General features: G+C 52.9%; 3 protein-coding genes across 12 annotated transcripts in view; 2 read left to right on the top strand and 1 right to left on the bottom strand.

The window, feature by feature from the left end:
* The window catches only part of STK40 (serine/threonine kinase 40), a 37,549-nt gene extending 34,158 nt beyond the window's left edge, over positions 1 to 3,391 (top strand). For all 4 annotated transcript variants that reach the window (XM_027967921.2, XM_042245639.1, XM_015091863.3 and 1 more), the window contains one exon: positions 1,069 to 3,391. In XM_027967921.2, coding sequence (XP_027823722.1) covers positions 1,069 to 1,290 — 222 coding nt within the window. In that variant the 3' untranslated portion in view covers positions 1,291 to 3,391. The remainder of the gene's footprint in view (positions 1 to 1,068) is intronic.
* A 6,512-nt stretch (positions 3,392 to 9,903) lies between these two features.
* On the top strand, positions 9,904 to 11,629 carry EVA1B (eva-1 homolog B). The gene is made up of 3 exons (XM_027967913.2): positions 9,904 to 10,090; positions 10,511 to 10,608; positions 10,910 to 11,629. The coding sequence occupies exons 2-3, from the start codon at positions 10,542 to 10,544 to the stop codon at positions 11,347 to 11,349; spliced, it is 507 nt and encodes a 168-aa protein (XP_027823714.2). The 5' UTR covers positions 9,904 to 10,090; positions 10,511 to 10,541; the 3' UTR covers positions 11,350 to 11,629.
* A 789-nt stretch (positions 11,630 to 12,418) lies between these two features.
* On the bottom strand, positions 12,419 to 26,672 carry SH3D21 (SH3 domain containing 21). 7 transcript variants are annotated; one of them, XM_027967908.2, is made up of 16 exons: positions 26,603 to 26,672; positions 26,276 to 26,433; positions 26,126 to 26,189; positions 25,756 to 25,874; positions 25,424 to 25,514; positions 25,195 to 25,250; positions 25,065 to 25,110; positions 24,815 to 24,915; positions 24,609 to 24,695; positions 24,404 to 24,446; positions 14,259 to 14,352; positions 14,119 to 14,171; positions 13,923 to 13,999; positions 12,831 to 13,768; positions 12,678 to 12,741; positions 12,419 to 12,590 (listed from the first exon to the last, which is right to left on the bottom strand). In XM_027967908.2, exons 1-16 carry the CDS (start codon positions 26,604 to 26,606, stop codon positions 12,534 to 12,536), a joined length of 2,052 nt encoding a protein of 683 aa, XP_027823709.2. In that variant the 5' UTR covers positions 26,607 to 26,672; the 3' UTR covers positions 12,419 to 12,533. The 7 variants fall into 7 exon arrangements, with proteins under 7 accessions (XP_027823709.2, XP_042101520.1, XP_060250771.1 ...); XM_042245586.1 differs by having other exon boundaries at positions 24,833 to 24,915; XM_060394788.1 differs by lacking the exon at positions 13,923 to 13,999 and having other exon boundaries at positions 12,831 to 13,332.
* Between the last annotated feature and the right edge of the window lie 328 nt (positions 26,673 to 27,000).

The following is a 27,000-nucleotide window of genomic DNA, read 5'->3' as shown; positions in this document are numbered from 1 at the left end:
AGGCCCTGGCTCTGCCACACGCTGGCCGTCTATACGGCCGCACTTGTCTGCCCCTCTGACTCACAGGGTTCTCTCTCGCCCTTCCTGCTTTTCGTTTTTCAGATGATTAATTTTCTCCCGGTTTTCTCTCCTCCCGTCCCTTGCACTGAAGAAAGTGCTGAGCTGGGGGCAGGGGCTGGGCCCAGGGTGCCCAGCAGCAGCCGGCGGGTGATCTTAGGGTGCCCCCTGGAGGGCAGGGCTTGCTGAGTCCCTGGGAGGGAAGCTGTAAGGACCCTCCCTCTCTGGGCCACCTTGAGTCCCCCACAGCGAGCACTGGACAGGGGGGACCAGGTGGAGCCAGCCCGGGACCACAGCAGAGCCCCCCTGTCCTCGAAGAATTTCAGAACCCTGCCCCTGGCTCCCAGGGCTGTTTAGCAGCTAAAAATAATCACCTCTAGCAAGCAGTGAGGGCCCCCAGTACATCTCATTCAGTCCTTACCGCAGGCCTGTGCAGCCTGTGTTCTTATTTCACTAAAGAGGAAACAGATTCAGAGAGGGAAAGTAACCTCCCCAAAGCCACACGGCTCAGAATCAACCACAGCCTGATTCCACAGCCCTGCTCTCCACCCCTACTCCAGCACTGGGACCTCCCATTTCAGTTTGTGACTATGCGTGGCCTTCTCCAGGGACCTCAGCCTGGGGCAGGACAGGGAAACGGTTGCCCATGCACTGAGCGCCCTCGCCCTAGGCCACTCTCTTAACGCTTGACCTGCACTGGTCCGTGGGGGACCTCGGGGAGGGGAGCGTACTGCCCTACTGCACAGGGCGGGCACCAAGTCTCCTGAGGGAACGTGACCTCTCCCACGGTCAGCGGGTTAGGGGCGGTCACAGGTCTGAGGGGCCAGCACGGCGAGATCCAGGTTGGCTGGGGAGCTTCAGGGACACCCCTGTTCTCAGCCACTACTAGACTGGGCCCAGGGGGGTGGTGCCTGAGGAGGGAGCCTCTTGAGGCAGGCCAGCTAACGCACCCCCTGCTCTGCTCTCTTGCACGCTCGCCTGTCTCGCGGCCCACCTGTCTCCGCTGTGAAGGCGAAGGTGGCCGAGGAGTGCTCCCAGTACGAGTTTGAGAACTACATGCGGCAGCAGCTGCTGCTGGCCGAGGAGAAGAGCTCCGTGCACGAGGCCCGCAGCTGGGTGCCCAGGCGGCAGTCGGGGGCGGGGGTGCCGCCCGTGCGCCGGCTGGGCCACGACGCGCAGCCTGTGAGCCCCCTGGACGCGGCCATCCTGGCCCAGCGCTACCTGCGGAAATAGCAGCCTCGGGCAGGGGCACCGGCGCCCACCCACCACCTCTTCCCGGCCCCCAGCCAGCGGCCCCGCCGCCCCACCGCAGTGCTGAACTCTCTCCCGGGCTGCGCCGGGGACGGGGCAGGGACAGCCCAGGTCACACGTGGGGTCAGCAGAGGTACCGCGAAGCTACCTTTTGGAATGATTGCTTGATTGTTTGTTTTTTTTTAATCTGAGAAGCCTAGATAACTAATCTGCTTTTAATCATAACGTTTTAATCTACCTCTGTCTCTTTAACCATGCTGTCTCTGGACTGAGTGAGGAGGAGGAGGGAGCCAGCCCGCCACCAACCCCCACCCCACCCCCCGACCCCCAGGGGGCAGCTGCCCCCCAACAGTCCACATAAGCTGAAAGTGCAGCTCATTGCTGGGTCCCCACAAGAACGCCCACTCCCCACTGCCCTCCCAGGCCCCTCACAGTCTGTTTTCATCCCTCCCCTTCTGACCCCAGGCCCCTCAGTCCAAGCTTTGGAAAACTCTCACCTCATCTTAAGCGGAATCAAATATATTTATTTTTGTACTGAAACCAGCTTCTCTGCCATCTCTAGGTGGTTCGGCCCGTGGCCACTCGCTGCCCCCAGCCTGGCTGGACAGGAGGGGAGCCCACAGCCCCCAGTGGGCCCCTTCCTCAGCCCCGGGCTCAGAAGCCCCTTCTTGCCGGCCCCCTCCATCTCCAGCCCACCAGTCCCTCCTTGTCTCTGGTGATGAGGAAGCCTAGACTGGCTTCTCTTTCTCCCAGCTCAGCTTCTCTGAGGTGCTGTACACCTGCATTAGCCCTGGTTTCCTCCTCCACCCCTCGCCGTGGTACCGAGGTGACGCTGACCCGGATGGGAAGGGGTGCCCTCGGTCAGCTGTGAGCACGGCTGGCACCCCTCTGTGTTCAGAGAAGAGCAGGGGCATCTCCCCCGCTGCCCCTTCCTCGTAACAGAGGCGGTGTCTCTCCCAGCAGACCACCAGTCACCAGGGTCCTTCCTGGGGGGCTGCAGGGCTCACGAGGGAGACCTGTAGGGACCGGGGGCCCTGCCTGGCTTGAGAACAGCCCCGCTGCCCTTTTGAGCCGAGATTTTGAAGTGGATGCCCATCTTGCCAGAAAACCCTGTTCTCACCAGAATGCCCCCCTGCCTGCTCTCCCGCACTGGACTTGGCCCTACCCAGTGCCAAGCAGAGGCCCTCCCCGGATGTGCCCGCCCCCCCAGCCCTTCAGAGCAGCCGAGTGTCCCCCTCCAGGCCGCCTTGGGCCCTCGGCCCTGCCCTGCCTGCCCAGTGGGGGAGGGGACCGAGGCCCGTGTGACCTTGTTCCCCGGCGTGTGAGCTGTACCCTCCCCAAAAGCTGACTCACTGTGAGTGACTTGGGCAAGGTCCCAAAAAAAAAAAAAAGCAAACAAAAAAAAAAAACCTCCTTGTGCCTCAGTTTCCCCATCTGGAAAAAATGGGGCCACCTCTTGCCAGCAGTAGCAGGGCCGCCCACACCCCCTTCCTCCCCCCCAACCCCGGCACGCGGGCGCCTCAGCCTCTGCCTCAGTGGGTCCGCGGGAGCCCGCCTGAGCCCAGCACTCGCCCCCCTGAGCACCAGGCCGACCCCCCTCAGCCATCCTGAGAGCCAGGGTCTCGAGCGGGTGGGGTGGGGGTGGGATGCCCTCTTTTCTATATTTATTTCAAAAAAGAAGTCTCCTAAAGGAGTGGAAATGCAGTCCCGCCCAGGGCTCCCAGCATCCGTGACTGTCTTTCTGTGAGGGCCTCACCCGAGCCCCTTGTCCGGCAGCCCGCCCAGACCCTCCGGGCCTGCTCGCCTGGTGGTCCTTCTCCTTTTCAAAGCAATATCCTCCGGGTCCGCAAAAGCCTGTCAGACAGACTGGTCCCGTCCAAGGTCAGCCCATCCGTCTGATTAATTTCTGGCAAAGCAAACGAAAGGAGGCTGGGTCTGCCCTCACTGGGTGTCACACGCTGAGAGAAGTCCTACTGTAAAGAAAAAAAACGGAAAAAGTCACAAAAAAGTTTGTATAAAGTCATATTTTTGTACTACATGGGGACTCTTCCTGCATGTCAGCAATAAAACTTCCTGACCTGGAGCCGCGTGGTCTGCATGTCTCTTCCCTCCTCGCCACATCCCCGTCCCTCCCACCCAGCCAGGCAGAGCAGGACTCCTTCACTCTGGGCTCTGCCGCCAGGTGCCCTGGATGGGTGCCCCACCCCCCGACTCCACCCCAGCAGCCATCGCTCTCGAAGCAGGGAGGGGGCCAGAACCACCCAACATTCTCCCAGCCTGCTTTGGTCCAGCTTCCTGCCAAGTCCCAAGGGGGACTCTGCCTGGCTTGGCTCAGCCCCGACCTGGGCAGGAAGGATGTGTCCCAGAGCAGCTGCCACCAGCAGAGCATTGATCCTCTCACCACCAACCCCCTAGCTGGGGTGGGGGAACCCTAGCCAGACAGACCGCCCATGTGCCCATCCAGGGCAGCTGGGGTACGAAGGGCCAGGCCAGGCTTTTTCCTACACCACCCTCCCCTCCATAGGAAACCAACGGGGGGGTGGGGGTGGGGGGGTCCTTCCTTCCTTCACCTAAATTTAGACTCTGCAAATTGAGCACTCAAGCTAGAGGCGGATTGGTCCTGTCCCCAGCATCCCCCACAGCACACAGGCAGACCCACTTGTGTGTTCAGGAACCTGCACAGACCCAGGTCACAAAAGGAACAGCGGTCCATGCCCCTTCCCGGGCGGGTGTCCACACAGCAAGCGGGGGCGGCACCCCTCCAGGGTTCTGTGGGAAGGCCCTGATTCTCTGAAGGTTCTTCAGAGAAGGCCCCCAGGCCTCCACCTTTCCCTCCTCCCACAGCTACCCCAGCAGCCAAGCGGCCCCCATCTTCCTGGCCACTCCCAAGCCTACACAAATGTTCCTTTTTCCTGATCTGTCCTGCTGTCCCAGGCCAGAAGCTGCTGGCACTCCCTGCCCACCCTGGCCACACTCAGCTCCACAAGCCACACCCCTGGGGCACTTATCTCCATCTCAGCCTCCCTCCTGCACCCCTGGCCCAATCAGCCTCTGTTCTGAGCACAGGTGTCACCTGGGCACCTACATGTCAGGCTTACATTCAGCACCACCCGAGCAGCAGGACTCCTTGGCTCATTGAGTCCTCGGCACCTAATACTGAGGGCCGCAGCTCTCACACCAGAACTGTGGCTTCGTTGACTTAAACTTCTCAGATCCCCCTTTACCAGTATTTTTTGTGTGAGCCCTGAAAGCAAAGCCAGGAGGAAAGTACCAGAAAGGCAGGTGTGATCAAAGCCTCCTATGCTCCTGAGGGGTCAACCAAGAACCGAGATGTTCCCACCGTGTTAGTGACTGCCTGGTCCCCAGTGTCCTCCAGGAGAGCAGCTTCAGAGAGAAGCCAGCCGGGAGCTGTGCCTGGCCATGTCCACTGGGTCTTCCCTCACCCCTTCCCCTGCTTTATTTCCCATCATTGTGCTTATCACAGCCTGTTACTACAAGATATGTGTGGTTAGTGATGATACCTGTCTCCCCCACTGAAATGTTGAGCTCCATGAGAGACAGGAGGCTTTTCCATGTGTCCATGTTGGGGTAGGGAATTGGGGGCTGGTTATCACAATGATGGGGGTAGGGGATGGGGGGTGAGAGGGTGCTGCTGGCATTTAGGGGGCTGGGGCCAGGGACTCCAGACAACCAGAGAAGGCAGGCAGATTCTACATCCTGCTCAACACGAGTGAAAAAATGTGTTTATAATTATCAGAGCCAAGAATCTAATACCATTTTATACATACACACAGAGACTTGTGTATCCATAATATACACTAAATTTTCTGGGAAGGCAACTACTGTGTAAAGTGGAAGATATGCGTACTTTTTTTTTTAGAACTTTACCAAGAGTTCACCACCATTTCAGACACTGACATAGTATCTCAGGTCTGCACCTTCAGCTGTCACCTTCCTGGCAATTAATCAGTTCACAAATACACATTACCCTTTATTTCTTTTATATATATTACAGGACAAAAATATATGTATATCTGTAAACTATATTATCTATATTAATTATATAATTTGATTTAATTATATATTACTTTTGATTTGATTATATATTGATTTTAATTAGAGATGGGTATATTAGCCATAAATTTCATTTCCAGGGCACGCAAGAAGCAATAGAAAATATCATGGGGACTTTCCCGGTGATCCAGTTGTTAAGAATCCACCTTCCATTGCAGGGGATGCTGGTTCGATTCCTGGTCAGGGAACCAAGATCCCCCATGCTGTGGTGCAACTGAGCCCACGTGCCATGGAGCCCACGTGCTTGACCAGAGAGAAGCCCCCTGCACTGCAACAACGGATCCCCATGCTACGACTAAGGCCTGATGCAGCCAAAATAATTAAAAAAAAAATCAAGAAAAGGCAGCTTTGGGTCTGACAGATGGGAAGAACCACAGCCTAGAACTGCCCTGTGGAAGACTGGTAGGGAACACGGACCTGAAGTTCAAATCCAGGCCTGTGACTGCACACAGGACACTTGACCTCTCTGAGCATCACTTTCCTTCTCTGTAAAATGGGAGTCACATATGTATACTTACGACTGATTCACTTTGTTATTAAGCACTGTGCCAGATACCTAAAAGATACTCAACATCCCTAACTGTGATGACTCACATCCCAGACCTCCACAGTTCCTCTTCCCAGCAGCTGTCCTGGGTGCTGAGGGGGCATTCAGAGGGCTAGACAGGTCTTAGGAGGCCTTAAGTGAGTCCCTTTCTTCCCGCCACCCGAGAGCTAGGCAGCCTTTGAAGCCCCAGTGGGGTGAGGCCCTGGTGTCAGGAGCAGAGCAGCCAGGCTGGTCCCCACCTGGGCCCCTGGGGAAGGGGGCAGAGTCAGGCTTTGCCTTGGGCCCTGAATATGCCAGGCTTCCCAAGGGCCCTCCCAGAGGCTCTGAATCTCTCAGCCTTCTGATCACCCCCTCACTTCAGTTCAGTTGCTCAGTCATGTCCGACTCTTTGCCACCCCATGGGCTGCAACACGCAAGGCCTCCCTGTCCATCACCAACTCCTGGAGCTTGCTCCAGCTCATGTCCATCGAGTCAGTGATGCCATCCAACCATCTCATCCTCTCTCGTCCCCTTCTCCCACTTTCAATCTTTCCCAGCATCAGGGTCTTTTCAAATGAGTCAGTTCTTCGCATCAGGTGGCCAAAGTACCGGAGCTTCAGCTTCAGCATCAGTCCTTCCAATGAATATTCAGGACTGATTTCCTTCAAGATGGACTAGTTGGACCTCCTTGCAGTCCAAGGGACTCTCAAGAGTCTTCTCCAACACCAGAGTTCAAAAGCATCAGTTCTTCAGCGCTCAGCTTTCTTTATAGTCCAACTCTCACATCCATACATGACTACTGGAAAAACCATAGCTTTGACTAGACGGACTTCTGTTGGCAAAGTAATGACCACCCCTTAATACCTGTTTTTCCTGTGCTTCATCTTAGGAACACTCTGTGCCTCCCAAGGTGACAAATGTTTAGTCTCACAGGCAGACAGGACAGAAAGGCGGCTATCAAGCAGGCAGGTGGGCAGGCAGCAGGTCAGCCACAGGCTGACAGACAGGGAGGACACCAGCAGGCGCAGAAGTGGGATACAAGCCAGGCAGGCAGGTGACAGATACGCAGAGATCCTAGCCAGTACGACCGGAAAGCAGGTGCCCGGGCAGACCTACAGACAGGCTGGCGGGTGGGCAGAGGCAGGCGGGAAAGCAGACAGGCAGGTGGGCAGGGGGATGGTGTCAGGGGACCACATGGGCCAAAGGCTTCAGGCACCTCTCCGAGGGCCTTGAGGAGCAGCCCCCAGCTTCTCTGAACCTTCTCCCACCTGGCCTGGCAGGCCCACATGCCTCCCCCCAACCCCCTGGAGAAGACAGCCCTCTGGGTACCTCTTGTTGAGGGACCAGCCCACCATTCTCAACTCCCACTCTGTTCCAACATGGACACCTGCTTTGCCAGGGCTGAGTGAGTCACACCTGACCCATTCACACAAGTCACACGCCAACCCAAACAGACACACCTTCATCTGTAGGTAGCGATACCCAGAGATCTCCATAGCACAGATGCGAGTCAACAGCTTAATACAAACATATCCAACATCTCACAGCCCCCACTCAGACAGGCACGCACACAGACCCACACGGAGCACAGGTGTGTGCCATACAAACTGACGCACACTCAAGTTTGGCCATACCCACACACCCGCCACACACTGATACTCCCACGGACACCAGGCATTGAACATGTCGGTGCAACCCAAGGAAACCCACAGCCAGGGGTTGGGTTCTGGCCTCATCTTTACCCTCGCAGCCCAGTTTAACACGGCTGATCACACACTTGCCTGGCCAGACCTTCCTCCCCCCTCACAGACTGCCATCTCCTGCAGACCGGAAATGCAGCATCCAGAGCTCTCTCCTCTCCCGTCCCCTGGGCGACCTCAGCCACTCCCAAGGTGTTCAATCCATCCTGTATATTGAGGACTCTCAAACACACACCCAGGCCAACCAGACTCCTCCCGGCTGCGTCTGTCTGTCTGATGGCTCCACCCAGATACTTATGGACCTCTCAAATCAACCACCTGAAATGGAACTTGAATTCCCTACATCGTGCTCCCCAACCTGAACTTTCCTCAGGTGCTCGGACCCAATCCAAGCAGTGGTCCTCCATTCCTGCTTCCCGCAGTGCAGAGAGCCTGCTGCCACTCCCATCAGCGTCTGAGCTTGGCTCACCTCCACCAGCCCCCCTGGTCCAGGCCCTCAGCCACTGCTGGCCTGGCTGGCTGCCAGCCAGCACACGGCTCCCCCTCTTTCCATTCTTGCCCTGCAGCCCCTTTCCTACCCGGAGCTCCCTGCTCACCCCCAGGACCTCTCTGAAGTGCGTCACGGAACCATGACACTCTCTGATGGAAACTAGGGGCTCCCATCACACTTGCAATAACATCCAAGCGCCTCCACCGGCCTGCCAGCCCTTTCACAATCAACCCCTCATCCTCCCCTGTCTCCCCGGGAGCCAGGTGAGGCCAGACACTCCTACCTCGGGGCCCTCAGCCTTTTTCCTGCCCGACACCCTCCTGCAGATCTCAGCTCAGCTGCCCCTTCTTCAGGATTCAAGCCTCTCCCCATGTCACGTGCGAGAGCTGCCCCAGGTGTTCTTCACCACACCGCCCCACTCCATCGCCCTCTGAGCACTCAGCAGCACCCAGGACCATCTTCCCCGCATATTGTCTCTCCACCTTAGTGGCAGCTCCAAGAGAGCCAAGATTTGCATCCCTGCTGTTTACTGCTGAACCCCATTATTAGGAAGTGCTAAGCAGACCAATTAGCGTTTGTGGACCAGCGGCTGAATGGACTGATACACACTCAACCCCACAAAAGTGCTCACCCAGATACAATACGAAAATAGACACAAATATACAAACATGGGCAGACATCCCCCCCACACACTCATAGAACAGACTAAACAGTCACAGAGACACCAAAAGCCCCTTTCCCTTCCCCACGGTAGTCATCCTAGTTCTTTTCCCAACGAGATCTGCCCTCTGCTTGAACCCAGACTCAGGACTGGGAGCGAGGGTCTCCAGCCTGGACAGAAAGGGGGGTCACTGGCCCCAAGGCCTCAGGCTGTGCCTTCAGCTATGTCTGCAATTTCCTCTCCCCCCTTCCTTCCCTCCTCCTCTCTAAGGCTCCTGCCAAGAAGGCCTCCCCCTCACCCCAGGCCCAGCGCAGGAAGGGGGGCCCAAAAGGGGGGGTCTGGGAAGGAAGAAGACCTGGCCGCATGCTGATCACACATGTTGCAGGCACAAGCCCTGAGCCTGGGTGGAAATGCACGCACATGCCCCAGCAGGTTTAGCCCAGAGCCAAACACACCTCTGCCCTGTGCTCTGGTGGCAGAAGGGCACAGGGGCCAGCAGAAGCCCTGGGCTGGGCTCTGCAAGGCTGGCCTGGGTCTGGCTTGAAGCCGTAGTCCAACATTCATTAACCCTGCACGACCAGAGCTGGGCCAGCTGGACACACTCGTGGAGGGGGCGCTGAGAGGAGGGGTGGAGGGCCCCAGCCCTGGACACTGCGGCAGAGCGTCTGGGAGAGGTCTGGCATCTGAACTGGGAAAAGGGGCAGCCTCCCCTGAGTGAGGGGGCCTCCGGGGAGGAAGAGCAAGGTTTAGGGAAGGGGTTAAGAGCCCGGGGTCAGAGAACTGTGGGTTCAAATCCTGACCGTTGGGGTAAAGCTATTCAGTCTCTCCATGACTCAGCTGACTTATTCCTCAAGCGGGGATAATGGTCCCCACGTTACAGGGTTAAGATTAAATGAAATATATACATATATTGTAAAAGATTTAGCTCATTGCCTCGGCAGAACCCCATCCTCATTATTGTTATTAGCAGCCTGGGGGCGGGTCCCTGCAACCCGCCTCCCCAGCGGTTTCCTGTGGGGGAGCAGACGGCCCCTCAGGCCGCCCCCTCACTTCACCCTCCTCTCCCCTTCCTCTCCCGGCCCTTTTCCTCCCCGCCTCCCCCGCCCCGCCCCGCCCCGTCCCGTCCCTTCCCTCCTCTTTCCTCGGAGGGAACTTTCCGCCGGCCGATCCATCAGCCTGAGTCCGGCCCGCGCTGCTGCGGCCTGGGAGCCGAGCCGGGCGGACAGGCGGGCGGGCGGCCGGGACCGGACGGGGCGGGAGCGGCCGGGCCCCGGGTGTCTGCGGCCGCCGGACGCGCCGGGGCCGGGCAGCAGGGAAGCGGGACGCTGACGGTGAGTGAGCCCCGGCCTCCGGGCCGGGGGATCCCCACGGGGCGGGCGGGATGGAAGAGGGAGGCGGCTTTCCTTCTCGGAGCCCGCCCAGGGAGTGGGAAGGCGCCCGCGTCTCCCTCCTCCATCGCGCTTCGCGGACGGCGAAAGCAGCCTTCTTTTGGGGACCCCACTAGGGGGCGGAGCCTCCTGCGGCTCACTCCCCGGTCCCTCAGCTTGTTGGGGCGTCCGCGCCCGGGGGAAGGACACCCCCCACCCCCACCCAGCCAGGGCCCAAGTCTGCAAGGAAGTTAGGAAGCCGCTCTCTCCAGGGTGGAACCTGGCTGGGGCTGCCCTTCCAGGGAGCGGAGCTGCCCCGAGGAGGAAGCGGGGACAGGGTCGGCTCTAGAGAGGGCGAAGGATCTGACCTTGCTGACCTCGCAGGCTGACAGGGGAGCTGCGCCCCCAGAGAAGCATGGATGCCCCTCGAAGGGACATGGAGTTGCTCAGCAACAGCCTGGCGGCCTACGCGCACATCCGCGGTGAGGGCAGACCCTGGGACACGGACCCCTCCCCGCCCCATCAGGCCCCCCTCCACCCCTCCCTTCCCCTCCTCCCCGCCACTGACTATAACCCCCCCACCCCACCCCCCCGCTTAGCCAGTTACCTATTCCCACCCACCGCTATCCTCACTCCCCCGACTGCCCAATGGCGGCTACTAAGGTCTTTCAAATAGGGGGTGCTGTCTTTGCCCCCTCCAAACTTAGAACCTGGAGTCTTTTCGAGATGGGATGACCCCTGCGCATCAGGCCCCCTCCATGACTTCTGCCCTCTGACCCCCAGCTAACCCTGAGAGCTTTGGCCTCTACTTCGTGCTGGGCGTCTGCTTTGGGCTGCTCCTCACCCTGTGCCTGCTAGTCATCAGCATCTCCTGTGCACCCCGCCCGCGGCCCCGCGGCCCCGCCCCGCGCCGGGACCCCCGCAGCAGCACCCTGGAGGCCGAGGAGGACGAGGAGGACGACGACGACGAGGAGGACACGGTGACGCGGCTGGGCCCCGACGACACGCTGCCGGGCCCCGAGCTGTCCGCGGAGCCCGACGGGCCCCTGAGCGTCAACGTCTTCACTTCCGCGGAGGAGCTGGAGCGGGCACAGCGGCTGGAGGAACGGGAACGGATTCTGCGAGAGATCTGGCGCACCGGACAGCCTGACCTGCTGGGCACCGGCACGCTGGGGCCCAGCCCTACGAGCACGGGCACCCTGGGCCGCATGCACTATTACTGACCTGCCCACTTGTGCTGCAAGGTGCTCAGCGTCCAGGACATGCGTAGGGGCTCAGAGCTGCCCCAGGACCTTTGGACTTGCCCCCTGCCCACGGTGCTATGGAGGCCCCGCCCCCACGGCTCCCCTGGTGCTATCGGGCCTGGATTCTGGCCCTCTGAGAGACACCCTTCCCTAGTCCAGCCAGAAAGCCCTGGGGGTAGGGTAGGACGCAGGGTCCCCATCCCCTCTCTGGGGGACGGTTAAGAGGTGACGTGACCAATGAAAGCTGCATTCTCAGTGACTCAGTCTCCTTCTGCTTCTAGTAACCCCCAGGCTCTTGCCATGTCGGGGTACCTAGGGTTGAAATCCCTCTACCAGGCAGCCCACTTCCTTCCATGCAACTCACACCTCGGCACACATACTTGCATTCAGATCACACATGGCAAAAACACACGCCTGCTGCACCCACAGACACGCACACAAATCAACTGCATTCCTTAAAGTGCATTCCTTACCCGGAAACGCCTGGGTACAGGTTGCCCCTGTCTCTACAAATGCCCTGGGTTTATGCATCATTTCAATCACACAGACACTCATGCACACAAGGCCTCGGGACCCTGACCTTGACGGTAAGGCGCTATTACCCCCCAGTGTAACCAAGTGTGCCTGAGCTGGGCCATGGAGTTCGTGTCCGTCACTGCATTCCTATGAGTCCCTCTGAAAAGGCAGTGAGACCAGTTGGGAGGGGTCTGGGCTGGAGAGCAGGCCGGCCCCTCCCGTGGCGCACAGCTGGATTTCGGAATCCAGCCCGCGGGCAGATCCCCGAACCCTCCAGGGCCCCTACTGCCTGCCATTTCTCCAGCGTTGGGGGGGGGGGGGGGGGGGACGCGTCCGTAGGAGACACCCTCCCCCCGCCATCCGGTGGATAAAAATAGCCGTGCGCAGGCCTTGGGAACCGTAATGGGAGCCACATGTTGGCCAGATGTGCCCGCGAGCTACTGCCAGGAATGCGGACGGCGGAGAAGAACGCGAGCGGGAGCGCCCGCCCCACCGCGCAGGCCCCGCCCCGCACAGACCAGGGAGGCGTGGCGCGCGTACACAGCAGAGTTTACTTTCCGGCGTTTTCCGAAGACGTGTGCAAGGACGTGGGTGGCCGGAGCCTGACTTCGCTCCAGGTCCCGCCGCAGTCCCTCCCGGGCCCACCCTTAGTGCGTCTGCGTCTGCGCGTGGACGGAGCCCCGGTCCCTCTGCTTCATCTGAACCTAGTGGGAAGAGGGCGTCAGGGGAGGGCCAGCCGCCACCCCCCGCCCCCCCCCCCCCCGCCGCCTCCCGCCTCGCACCCCACCCACCTCCAGCAGTAGGCGCTTCTCCCTCTCGTTCTTCACCTCCTCCCAGATGTCAGTCAGCTTCTTTCTGCGGACGCGGGGAGACCCAGGGGAAGGGGTGGGCCGGGCAAGCCTAGAGCCCGCACCCCTCGCCTCCCTGCACCTCTCCCCACTTACTCCAGCTGCACCCCCATCTGCTCCAGGGACCTCCTTAAAGCCTCCACCTGGTCCTTTATCCTCAAAATGTCGTCTCCGTCACTTCTGCGGTCTGTGAGATTTGGCGGGGTCGAGGAGTGCAGGATGGGGGGCGTTTGGGGCTCCGCATTTTTCTGAGCAGGGGTTACCTTTTTGGAGGGCACCCCTTCTTTGGGAGACTCCTCCTCTCTGGGGGTAGTCTCAGCCTTCGCTGGTGCCTCCTCCAGGAGGGTTGTCACCTCTTCCTGAGGGTGGGCCTTCTCAAGGCCAGGCGCGGACCCTGACTTGGTGTTGGACTCGGACTGGAGAAGGGAGCTGGCCCTCCTCTCCAGGGGCTGTTTCACCAGGCCGAGGGGGGGCTCCTCTGGCGTGTGCACCTCCTCTTGGGATTGAGCCTCACTGGCCTCAAGAGACCTGGCGTTTGGCGGGGCGTCTTCTTCCGGAGAGAAGTGATGGAGCTGAGTGTTGTCTCCGGCGGAGGCTTCTTCAGAGAGCACAGGCTCCGGGGTCAAGACCTTTCCTAGGGTGGGGGCCTCATCCCCCGGAGCGGCCATCTTTAGACCAGCGGCCTCATCTTTAAGTAGGACTTCTGGGACCCGGGCCTCATGCACAGAAAGGACCCTGTCTGGACTGGGGGCCTTGTCCTCCAGGGTTGGGGTCTCCTCTAGGGTAGGGATCTTCTCTGAAGTTGGGGTTTCTTCTGGAGTGGGGGTCTTTTCTGAAGGTGGGCTCTTCTCTGGGTTCGGGGACTTATCTGGAGACAGAGTCTTCTCTGGACTAGGGGTCTTATCTGGAGGTGGGGTCTTCTCTGGTCTGGGGGCCCTATCCAGAGTTGGTGTCTTCTCTGGGCTGGTGGTCTTGTTCAGAACTGGGGTTTTATTCACACGAGGGCCCTTTGTAAGGCGGCTCTGCTTTTCATCCTGTAGTGATGGGGGTGTGGACTCAGCCAAGGGATGGGCCTTGATGGTCTGAGTCTGTTTCCCCTCAGCCTGGGATCCTTCATCTGCAGAGGCCACACCCTGGGAACCAGCCTCTGTCTAGGATCCCTGCTCTCCCAGGTCTCGTGCCCCTCACCTGACTGGCTGCAGGGCGTTTCTGGGAAGCCTGCGTCTTGGATCCCTTTCTGCCAGGCTGGAAACTGCTGTTGGAGCCTATGAGAGCAGACCCTCAGGAATCCAGGCCTACTTGGACCCAAGCCGCTCCCCATCACTGTCCCTTTAGCACAACCACCGCAGGGCTCACCCCACTGCAGGGAGGCAATGAGACTTACTGGAGTTTCGGGAGGGGCGCTTCTGACCGTCTCCGCTGGGTGTCCAAGATGGCCTGAAACATGTCCCCATCAGACCTGGGGCTGGGGGCAGGGAGCAGCATTTCTTTTGCACCCTCCTTCCACCATACCCCGCTCCTTACTTGGTTTTGCTGGGTTCAGTGGGAGCTGTCACCAGCTTCTTGACTGTAGGGAGGACTGTTTTGGGCACCATCTTTTTGGATTCCTTAATGGGAGCTGGGAGGGGAGAGGGATGTTTGTTCACTCACTCATTCCTTTCATCTCGGAGTCATTGACCCTGTCCGATGCTGTGCCCAGGGACTAGTGACAGGAGAGGAATCATATTTGACCGGCTGCTGGGAGCTCTGGGGACACTGACCACAGAGTTGTCAGGGAGGCTTTGTGGGGAGACGGCTCTAAATCCCGCTGATTTTTAATCTACACTTGTCTGTCGTGTACTCAGCTTAGTGCCCACGGCTGGTTCAGACTCTTCTGCTTCCTGGACCACAGCAACAACCACCTCGCTTCCAGTCCACACTCCCTCCTCTGTCTTCTCTATCATGTCTACTCCCTAAGAGACCTCATCCAGTCTTATGAGTCTAATTATCATCAATAAGTCAACGACTGCCAGATTTTCATCTCTAGTCCCTTCCTCTTCCCTGGACTCCAGATTCATACCTGATGGCCCTCGCAGTATTTCCACTTAGCAGAGCTAACCTCTGGCTTCTCAACCTCCTTGTCCTCGGAATCTGGCCCTTTCCCAGTGTTCCCCATCTCACCCACTCACCCACTCAGATGACAAAGTGAGGCGTCCTCCTTGACACCTCTATTCCTTTATGCCGCATGCACAAATCATCAGTAAGTCCTGTCTGTTCTGAACACATCCTGAATGCAGCCACACATCCTCACCTCCATGACTAAGCTCTCTAGATCAAGCCACACCATCTTCACAGGAACTACTGCAGCAGCCCCCAACCTGGGCCTGGGCTACACCCACCCTGCCTACGGTGTGCTTGCCCCACAGCAGCCAGAGAGGGTCCGTGTTCTACTGGAGAAACCGACACAAAAGCAGTAAACTATGGGGACTTCCCTGGCGGTCCAGTGCTTAAGAATCCGCCTTGCAATGCAGGGGACACAGGTTCGATCCCTGGTCAAGGAACTAAGATCCCACATGGTGCAGAGCAACTAAGCCTGCACGCCACAACGACTGAGCCTGTGCTCTGGAACCCGTGTGCTGCAACGAAAGATCTCACATGACAAAAGGAAGATCTCACATGCCGCAACTAAGACCGGATACAGCCAAACAAATCAGTATTTTAAAAAAAAACTATGTAGTGCATTAGATAGTTATTGGGCTTCCCAGCAGGCATTAATGGTAAAGAACCCACCTGCCATTGCAGATGAAAGAAACACAGGTTTGATCCCTGGGTCTGAAAGATCCCCTGGAGGAGGGCTCCAGTATCCTTGCCTGGAGAAGCCCATGGACAGAGGAGCCTGGTGGGCTATAGCCCATAAGGCTGCAAAGAGCTGGACACAACTGAAGCAACTTAGCACGCACGCCAGAGATTTATTAGTCGTACTGAGGAAGAATAAGCAGGGAGGGGTGTATAATTTTAAATGGGCTGATCAGGGAAGGCCACAAGGAGAAGGTGACATCAGTGAGCATCTGAAGGCAGTCGCACAAGTGACTTTCACCTCCACAGCTACAGAAACAGCCACCCAGGCACAGGCAGGCATGCTGAAGCTGACTTACACACACGGTATCACACCCAGATACAAACAGAATCCCCCAATTATGGGCGCAGTGGGCGAGAGCATGGCTCCTACAGCCAGACAGCAGGCTTGGAATTCCTGCTCTATTACTTGCCAGATGGGTGGGAACCTGGCCGGTAACTTAACCTTTCTGTGCCCTGTGTCCTCACCCATGAAACATGGATAACAAGAATACCCATCCTGAAGGGTTCTGTGAGGTCTGAGTGACTTAACCCGTGAGGTGCTTAGTGGTGCTTGCTTACAGTCAAATGCTCAGGAAATGTTAATCTTGACTCCAGCTTCTTGTGGTGTGGCTCCTTAGGTGTTCTGTGGGACCCTCCCACTAGACAGCAATTATATCCTGCTTTTGGATACCATTTTAAGGTACCACTGGGCATAGAGGTAGGAGAAATCCACAAGGAAGGGAGGAACTGGGGCCAGAAAGGAAGTGAGAGGGCAGCCCTACTTTGTGGCTACGGAGCCTGGGAACTGTGAGGAGGAGCAGGTGGCCCAGGTATGGCTCCCCTGGCTCATCACAGGCCCACAGCGCGGTAGCTACAGAGCAGTGAGAATCTAGCACCACCTTCTTCCGGAGGACTGCAGTGGTCGCTGCTGGTTGGTGCCCTCTGGCTGCTGGCAGGAGTAAAAGCAAGTCCTCTCTGGAAGTGTTTTCCCTACGGAGGCATGCCAGACTCCCACAGATGGGGATGGTATACAAAGATCCTGAAACACACGAGGGGGCAGACCACTGAGAGCAGGACCCAGCAAACGCAACACACAGCAGATACTGGAAGTGTCAGGAAGGGAACAGCGCAGTCATGCATAATATATCTGAAGAAATAAAGGAAGAGCATGCAACAAAAGGGCCATGAGGCATAAACAAGCAGATTTTTTGGGGAGAGAAAAAAAGAGTTCTGAACTACTAGAGATGAAAAATGGCATTTGTGAAATAAAATGCAGTGTTTAGGTTCAACAGCATATCAAACCTAGATAAAAACTAGAGAGAGAATTAGTAACTAGAAGTAGAATGAGGCAAGGAGGGAAGATTTGAAAACAATGTTAAAAGGAATGAGTTAGTATTTGTGAAATAAAATGCAACGTATAGGTTAAACAGCAGATTAAACCTAGATAAAAGCTAGAGAGAGAATTAGTAAACCAGAAGTAGAATGAGACAAGGAGTGAAAATTTGAAAGCAGTGTTAAAAGGAATCGGTAACAGAAGCAGGGTTTGACTATGGCTGAGTGAGGTAGGTGGTAGGTAAACCCTCTCCCCACACAGCAACTCTGAAGCTGGATTAAAAGTGACAAACCACCATTTCAGCACTTGGATACTGACCAAAGGTGTAAAGTAATCTGAGCAGTACTTGTGCCTGATGGTGTTCTTGCCTGCTCCCTTCCTCCCCCTAGTCCTTGCTGCCTTGGTCCACATGGCAGTTCTACAGGGTGGGACAGAGAAGGGTCAGCAGCTTCACTGCCACGGTTGAAGGGAACTCAATCAATATGGTGCGCAATTTTGGATTTGGCTTTGGTTTCACTGCTATGACACCCAAAACACAGCAACGAAAGAAAAAATGGGTGGGTGTGACTTCATAAAAATTTTAAACTTTTGTGCATCAAAGAACACCATCAAGAAAGTGAAAAGCCAACCCAAAGAATGGGGGGAAATACTTGCAAATCATACATGATCAGGGACTTTTACCTAGAAAATATAAAAAACTCCCACAATTCAATAGTAAAAAGCCAACCCAACTAAAAATTGGGCAAAGGACCATTTCTTCAAAAGACGGTATACATGTAGCCAATAAACAGGAAAAGATACTCCACATCATTAGCTTTCAGAGAAATGCAAAGCAAGACCACAATGAGATAGCATTTCACATCCACTAAGATGGTTACAATCAAAAGACAGATAATAACAAGTATTGGTATGAATGTGGAGAAACTGGAGCCCTCATACACTATTAGCAGGAATATAAAATGGTACAGTCACTTTGGAAAACAGCCTGCCAGTTCTTCTCAAAAATAGATCGTGTGTGTGTGAGTGTGTCTGTTAGTTGCTCAGTTGTGTCCAACTCTTTGTGACTCCATGGACTGTAGCTGACCAGGCTCCTCTGTCCATGGAATTCTCCAGGCAAGAATACTGGAGTAGGTTGCCATTCCCTTCTCCAGGGGATCTTCCCCTGGAAGAATTGGTTTCATTGGTATATACCCAAGAGAAATGGAAGCATATCCACATAAAATATTGTACACAAAAGTTCATAGCCGGGACTTCCCTGGTGGCAGAGTGGATAAGAATCCACCTGCCAGTACAGGCACCCAGGTTTGATCCCTGGTCAGGGAACTAGATCCCCCATGCTGCAACTAAAGTATCCTGTGTGCCATAACTAAGACCTTGGGCAGCCAAAAAATAAATAAGTATTTTTTTAAAAAGAATATTATTAGGCAATAAAAAGGAATGAACTATATACATACTACAGAATGGATGAAACTTGAAAATATTATTCTAGGTGAAAGAAGCCCATTAGAAAGACCATATATTATATGATATCATGTATATGAAATGTAGGCAGATCTATCAAGACAAAGATTAGTGGTTGTCTTGGGATGGGGAGGGGAGAATGGGGAAACTGGTGGGATAATGGCTAAACAGTATAGCGAGTGGAACCTCCCTTGTGGTCCAAGGGTTAAGACTCTGCACACCCAATAAAAGGAGCTTGGGTTTGATCTCTGGTCATGGAAGAAGATCCCACATGTCACAATTAAGAGTTGTGGGTGTAACTAAAGGTCCGCATGCCTCAACAAAGATTGAAGATCCTGCATCCCACAGCCAAGACCCGACACAATCAAATATATGCATAACTTCTTTTAAAGTACAGTGGGTGATGAAAATGTTCTAAAATTGATTGTGTGATGTCGCACAACTATGACTATACTAAACACCAGTGAACTGTACATGATTTTATCTCAGTAAAGCTGTTCACCCCTGTTCCCCCAAAAATATGACAGGCTAGATTTGGCCCATAAACCATATTTTGCTAACTCCTGACCTAAACACCCCAATTTAAAGGCAGAGAATGTCAGACTGAATTAAAAAAACAAGATCCAACTACATACTGTGGACAACAGATTCAAAGACACAAATAGGTTGACAGAAAAGACTGGAGAAAGATATATCACATGAATAGTAACCATAATAGTACCAAAATGTTAATATCAGACAGAACTAGCTTTGAGACAAGAAAAATTACTGAAGACAAAGAGGGAGAGGTTATAATATAAGCAGGTGAATACATCAGGAAGGGATAATAATTACAAATGTATATTCCCTAAAAACAAAGCTTAAAATATATATTAAAAAAAAAACACAGAATTGAAAGGAGAAATAATTTAAAAACAATAGTTGGAGGTTTTGTTCAGGAGAAAGATTAAGACTGAATTCAGACTTGTAAAGTTAAATATATCTGGTAAATTTCAAGAGCAATCACTAAAATAATAAATATAAAGTACAAATTTCAGAAAAATGAAAAAAGTGAAACATGAAAAAAGAAAAGAATTGAAAAATCTTTTAAAATAATTATGATTAATATAGTCTAAACTCATCAATATATCACCAAAGAAAAAGAATTGCAAACTAGAGTTAAAAAACAAAGGTAATTTCTAGAGATCTTTTGTAAAACAATGTGCATATGGTTAACACTATTGTACACTTAAAAATGGTTAGAATTTTTTTTAAGTATTTGAATATTTTAACAGGAGACTGAATAAGAATATACTAACAGATTGAATAAGAAAAGAGAGAGGAAAAAATAAACACTATTAGAAATGAAGAAAAGACGTAACTACGGATGCAGATGAGATTAAAAAGATTATAAGAGAATATTATGGAAAACATATATAAATGATTAGAAAATGTTGATTAAATGGATAATTTGAACATATAACTCACTAGAACCTATTCAAGAATTTTCATGAGGTTTTTGGTCAATCATTGTTACCCAGGAAGCAGGAGCCAGAAGGCTAGTTGTGTGCATCTCCTAAGGACTGAGGTTTCTTCTCCCTCTGAGAACAGTTGTAAAGGGGTCTTTGTAGATGTAATAAAGTCATGAGGAGGTCATACCAGGTTAGCGTGGACCCTAACCCAGTGACTGGTATCCTTCTCAGAGGAGGGAAATCGGGACAGGCACACACAGGGCAGAAGACCTTGTGAAGACCAAGACAGAGAGCAGAGCCACGTACCCACAACCCAGAGGCCGCCGGCAGCTGAGAGGAAGCAGGGAAAGACCCCTCCCCCAGACCCGCCACGGGGACTCGGCCGGGTCAGCTCCTGGCTGTGGGCTTCCAGCTTCTGAAAGTGTTCCGTGAAGCCAGAGGGTGGGGCAGGGAAGAAAAAGAAACAAAGAATTTTAGCCAGAAGCCAGACTTGCTTATAACTACAAAAAAAACTAAAGTAGTTTAAAATTTTCCCATAACAGAAGAAAACAGGACCAGATGAATCTACAGGCAAATTTTATCAGCTTTCAAAGAAAGATGATTCCCATCTTATGTAAGATCTAAAAGATATTTAAAGATATGACAAAAAAAACCAAAAAGTATATTCCTTGGGATTTCCCCTGTGGGCCAGTGATTAAGAATCTGCCTGCTGATGCAGGGGACATGCAGGGTTCAAGTCCTGGCCTGGGAAGATCCCACATGCTGGGAGACAACTAGGCCCGTGTGCCACAGCTACTGAGCCTGACCTCTGCAGCAAGAGAAGCCACTGCAATGAGAAGGCCATACACCACATCTAGAGAGTAGCCCTTGCTCGCCACAACTAGAAAACCCCCCCCACAGCAACGAAGGGCCCATGTGCTGCTATGAAGACCCCAAAATAAAGAATTAATTGGTTTTAAAAAGTATATTTCTTAACTCATTCAGGGGCCAGTATAGTATTGATGATCAGATGAAGGCAGTAAAAAATAAATGCAAAAATCTGAAGGGGAAAAAAAAAAAACTGAGATGGTATCCCAATAGCACATAAAAAAATAATAAACCATGACCAATATGAATTCATCCCTGGAATATAAGGGTGACTTGGTATTAGAAAATCCTACAAATATCTTTATATTGACAAATTAAAGAAGAAAACCCATTTAATCATTTCAAATAATTCACATAAACAATGGAAAATTTGATACCCACTTTTGATAAAACGTCCAAGTAAAAGAAATAGAAAGGATCTTCCTTAATCAGACAAAAACACACTTACAAAAGATCTAAGCATCAAATATCATTGTGAAAGGGAAAAAGTTTGAAGCATTTCATTTATAATCAGGAACACAGAAATGATATTCAGTATTACTATTTCTATTCAATATTGTATTACAATCCTAGCCACTAAAGTAAAATAAGAAAATGAAATTTAAAAGGTTGTAAGAAGTGAAAAGATAGAGCCAAACTGTCATTACTCACAGATGAAATTGACTGTCTTCATGGAAAAGTATTAAGGATTTACAGATTCAATATATTTCTATAGCCCAGGAAGAAAAGGGATATCTAATTTTCAAAGAAACACAATAAAACTCACATGCAGAAATAATACATAGTGCTAGAACAAGTGACAATCTATATGGAAAAAAGTATAATTGGATCACTCACTAAAATCAATGCTACATAGACAAAAGCACTTAAAAATGAAAAGCAACCCTTTACAAGTTTTAAAGAAAATATAAATGACTGTCCTTCTGAACTTCAGGCGTGAAGGGATTTCTTAAACAATAAAAACACCTACTAATCATTAAAGATAAGACTGATATGTGTGTATTAAAATTACTCCTAGCAACCTAAATGTCCATTTACAGAGGAATGGATAAGAAGATGTGGTATATATATACAATGGAATATTACTCGACCATAAAAAAAGAACAAAATAATGCTATTTGCAGCAACATGGATGGACCTAGAGATTGTCATGCTGAGTGAAGACAGAGAAAGACAAACATCACAGATCGATCATTCATATGATTAGATCATAAAATTTAAAAATTAGATCATATGAGAAATCTACTTTTAAAAAATGATATATAGATAAATAAGCTATAAGGATTTATTATTGAATAGCTTTAAGGATTTATTGGGCTTCCCTGATAGCTCAGTTGGTGAACAATCCACCTGCAATGCAGGAGACCCTGGTTCGATTCTTGGGTCGGGAAAATCCGCTGGAGAAGGGATAGGCTACCCACTCCAGTATTCTTGGGCTTCCCTCTTGGCTCAGCTGGTAAAGAATCCGCCTGCAATGCGGGAGACCTGCATTCAATCCCTGGGTTGGGAAAGATCCCCTGGCGAAGGAAAAGGCTACCCACTCCAGTATTCTGGCCTAGAGAATTCCATGGACTGTATAGCCCATGGCGTTGCAGAGTCGGACACGACTGAGCGACTTTCACTTCACTTCACTTCAAGGATTTATTATTATTGTAAAATAAAGCCAATATTTTACAATAACTTTAAATGGAGTAAAAGGTAAAAATTTTGAATCACTATGTTGTACCCCTGAAACTAATAGAATATTGTAAATCACCTATACTTCAAAAAAGCTTATTTTAATTTACAACTCCTATTCATTAAAAAAAAGAAAAGCCATAAACTGAAACTATCTATAACATGTGCATCCCATAATCAGAATATATAACGAACTCAACAGCTATCACTAACCAGGGAAATACAAACGAAGGCCACAACGAGATGCTGTTTTGTGCCAGATTCACAAAAATAATGAAATCTGATAATAGCAAGCATTTAAGAGGGTTTGGATCAGTACGCTCTCATACACCAATGGTGGAGTGAAGTGTACAAGTCCTTTGGAAACACCAATGTGACTTTACCTCGTAAAAGCTGAATATTCACATACCATACTATCTAGCAGCACTATCTAGCATATTCTAGAGAAACAATATACCTGTATGCTGGGAGACAGTGTTTATAGCAGCACCATAAGAGTGAAAACTATAAACAGTGAAAATCTCCAACCAGGAATAGACCAGATACACAAATTGCGGTAATTCCTACAAGGAATAGTAAACAACACAGCAAAACAAATGAACTACGGGGACTTCCCTAGTGGTCCCGTGGCTAAGACTCCACTCTCCCAAAGCAGGGGGCCGAGGTTCGATCCTTGATCAGGGAACTAGATCCCACCTGCTGCAACTAAGAATTTGCATGCTGGAACTAAAAGATCCTGAGTGCCACAAGAAGACTGAAGGTCCTGGGTGCCTCACCAAAGACCTGGAGCGGCCAAGTAAATATTTAAAAAGAAAAGAAAAATAAATAAACTACATCTACACACAACATGGATGTGAATTTTAGAAACATAATATTGACTAGAAACAAGAAAACCATAAACATATGATACCATTTTTATACAACTCAAAATAAGACTATATTAAACGATACCTCGTTTAGGCATATAACATAAATGAATACACCTAAAAACTCCAGGGAATTATTCAAAATTCAGGATAGTGGTTACTGGTTACCTCTGATGTGGGGAGAGGAGCAGAAGGGAAAGAGGAATACACAAACCACCGGCAATTCTAGTTCTTGGGTTTGGGTGACCGGCCATGGGTGTTCGTTAAGTTTTAAAACACATACGGTACATATACACAATGGAGTATTACTCAGCAGTTAAAAAGAATTCATTTGAATCAGTTCTGATGAGATGGATGAAACTGGAGCCGATTATACAGAGTGAAGTAAGCCAGAAAGAAAAACACCAGTACAGTATACTAACACATATATATGGAATTTAGGAAGATGGCAATGACGACCCTGTATGCAAGACAGGGAAAGAGACACAGATGTGTATAACGGACTTTTGGACTCAGAGGGAGAGGGAGAGGGTGGGATGATTTGGGAGAATGACATTCTAACATGTATACTATCATGTGAATTGAATCGCCAGTCTATGTCTGACGCAGGATGCAGCATGCTTGGGGCTGGTGCATGGGGATGACCCAGAAAGATGTTATGGGGAGGGAGGTGGGAGGGGGGTTCATGTTTGGGAATGCATGTAAGAATTAAAGATTTTAAAATTTAAAAAATAAAAAACTAAAATTAAAAAAAAATAAAAATAAAAAAATAAAACACATACGTACGTATATTTTTGGATTGTGTGCATGACATTAAAACATAAAGACACATCCCACAGATACACTGACACATAAACAGAGCTATTCTCTGACTCACTTGATAGATACGTGAACACAAAGTCTCAAAGGCCCAGATATACTGATCCATACATTTCCTCACAAAATGAAACAAATGTAAACACAGTCATTGATGAGAATGATAGCTCAGGACAGAGGAACAGGAACATAGTAACACACACGAAGTGACACAGTCCTAACACAGACCCACCAGACATTCCTACCAGGCCTTTAACCCATGGGGAGGTACCTCCTAAGGGTGTGCACTGGACCACTGGGAAGCTACGGGTGTCTGTGAGCACCTGGACTGGTGGGCCTCCCAGAAATCACTCCCCAGTCCCAGGCTTCCCCGGCACCCACCTGATTCCTGAGATACCACTTTCCGTGGGACCAGCTTCTTGATCTAAGCAGAAAAAAGTGTCAGAAGCACAAGAGGAGCCCTCACACTTCTAGGTCCACTCTCGCTTGTGGGTGGCCCTCAGCTGTGTCCAGCGAGTGCCACCACCCTCAGCTTTGTCCAGAGTGGCCTGCCCCTTGCCACCAGAGTCCCTGGCTCCGTACTCACTGGGGGAGGTGGGAGCACAAAGTTATCCGGGAAAAGTCCTCTTCTGCCTTGAGACTCTCCTTCCCACCAGCCCTTATCCTCTGTGACCTGGGAGAGCAAGAGGTCGTGGGGAGATGAGCCAGACCCCCAAGCTCCTTCCTTCCCTAAGCCCACGCTTCTCAACATCCCCCATCCCCGTGCCCTCCCTCGCCCTGTGTCTTGCCCACCTTCCTCAGTACTTTCACCTCATCACCCCTCCGAAGAGCCAACTCGTCTGGGGCCTCAGGATGGTAGTCAAACAGGACCCTGTAGGTCTCGGGGTAGGAGACTGAGGGGAGTTCAGTTCACTGATGCCAAATCCCCTCCCTGCACAAGTCATAGGCTCCCTCCTCCATCAGCCTACCTGGGCACCCCCTCCCCCAAGTCACAGGGGCTTGGGGAAGAGGATTTTGAGGGACCCTTTGGCGGGGTGCTCACCTGTCTGCAGGTAGTCTGGAGGGCTGTCATAGGTCAGGCTGCTCAGCTAGTGGGGGCAGGGGAAGGACCAAGCTGAGCCTCCAACCCCCTAAGAGAAACTGACCAACTTTGCCCACTCCACCCACTTTACCTTGGGAGGCCGCTGGGGACCAAGGATGACTGAAGGGATGTCTGGATTGCCAAGGCCTGGTGGGGGATAGCGAGGTTAGGGAGGGTGCTAATGCAGTTGAGGTCATGGGAAAGGTCAAAGGGGTCATAGGGCAAGATGTGCAGATCACAGGTTCAGGCCACTGGGGCAGGTCACTGAAGATTGTAGTCTGGTCACAGGGGTTCACGGGGTCACAGGGTCCAGGTCTCACTTGGGGGCCCACTGTCCAGCAACTCCACAAAGTTGGATGGGAAGGCTCCCAGCTGCCCGTTCTTCTTCCCCAGCCACCAGCCGTCCTCAATCTGGGAAGTGGGGAGGACGCAGGGGCATCTAGTCCTGCCCCAAGGGCCTCCCTAGCAATCTTAAACCCTGATTCACCCCGATTCTTCCCAGATGACCCCTCTCCTCCCTTGCCTCCTCACTTTCCCATTTCTGTGCCCCTCATCAATTCCATCACCCACAACCTCACGGCACCCGTCTCCTCACTCAGAGATTCCATCGTCTCCCCTCAAACCCCTCTCATCCATCACCTCATCCCCTCACCTCCTTTATCACTTCCACAATCTCCCCAGCTTGCAACTGCAGCTCGTCCGCCTGCTCCGGAGTGTAGTTGAAGTTTGCCTTGCACCATTTTCGGGGGCCCAGAAATTTGACTGAGCAACCTGGTGTCGGTCGAGAGTGAAGCAGCTTGAGTCTCACGCTCCAATCCGCGGAGCTGGGGGAGGAGCGGGACGCGCTGGCACCCTTCCTGAGTCTAGGCCCCACCCCAGGGCGGAGCATTGTACTTGAGAACCAATCACGGGTCGCGCCGTGGCCGCGCAGCCCCGCCCAGAGCCGCGCCCTTCAAGGCGAGTTGGGGACAACCTGGGCGCTGGGGCTCCGCGCGCGCGTATCCACGTGCACCCGCGCTCACCTTGGCGGCGCGCACAGCGCGGTCTCGGCGCCTCCCCCGAGCGGCGGAGAGTCTCCGGGATCTCCTGTGAAAGAGCGCACCGAGAGAGGGGCTCTCAGCTCCCTGGGGAGCGCGCAGAGAAACCCCGCCTGACCTCCGGCTCTACCTCACCTGCACCAGGGACTCCGGGAAGAGGCCACAGCGGCCTCCCAGCTCTCCACGCATCCAGCCCCGTGCGGGCCCCTTGCACACCTGCCGGATCACGTCACCAGGCGCCAGGTTCAGCTCTTCCTCCTTCTCCGCGCGATAACCGGCTAGGACCAGCACCTCTGCGGGCGGAGGATGGCGCGGGCACGCGGTTCAGAAGAGCCCAGTCGGGGCTGACTGGCCCTGGCGCGAGTCCCGGACCCAGTGTGGACAGCGAGAGAGCGTAGTAGTGGTGTAGGCTTTTAATGCTATTTCCAGGCAGAAGAGCCACCCCAAACCCTCTGCACATACCCATGGCTTCCGGGGCTTCTTTCGGAGCCGAGCAGGGAGGATGGTGTGGTAGCGTTAGCAGCCGAGTACTGGGTCCAGGTAGGTTGGGACTAGCCGCGAGATTGTGAAGCCAAGGAGGCGGAGACGCAAGCCCATAGGTTGGGCTCCGGTGCAGGGAGTGGGTGTGGGAGGGGGCGGCCCGGATCGGCAGGTTCGGCCCCCAAACTATGGGTAAGGACTCCAGGACCTCTGGCCAGTGCTGGGGTCACAGCTCCCCGACAAGCTATCTGCCCAACTACCTCCCCTCCTTATCCTAGCCTTGGCTGAGTCTCCGACACGCCACTGGCACAGAGCCGTCCCTGGCTTACCCTCTCCTGGTTCTTAGCTGCATGGGAGTCGACAGCATACCAGGGTGGGGC

The sequence above is a fragment of the Ovis aries genome, chromosome 1 (assembly GCF_016772045.2).
Source record: "Ovis aries strain OAR_USU_Benz2616 breed Rambouillet chromosome 1, ARS-UI_Ramb_v3.0, whole genome shotgun sequence".
Lineage (NCBI taxonomy): Eukaryota > Metazoa > Chordata > Mammalia > Artiodactyla > Bovidae > Ovis > Ovis aries.
The sequence above is the reverse complement of the archived record's forward strand: the minus strand, read 5'-3'. Positions and strand labels throughout refer to the sequence as shown.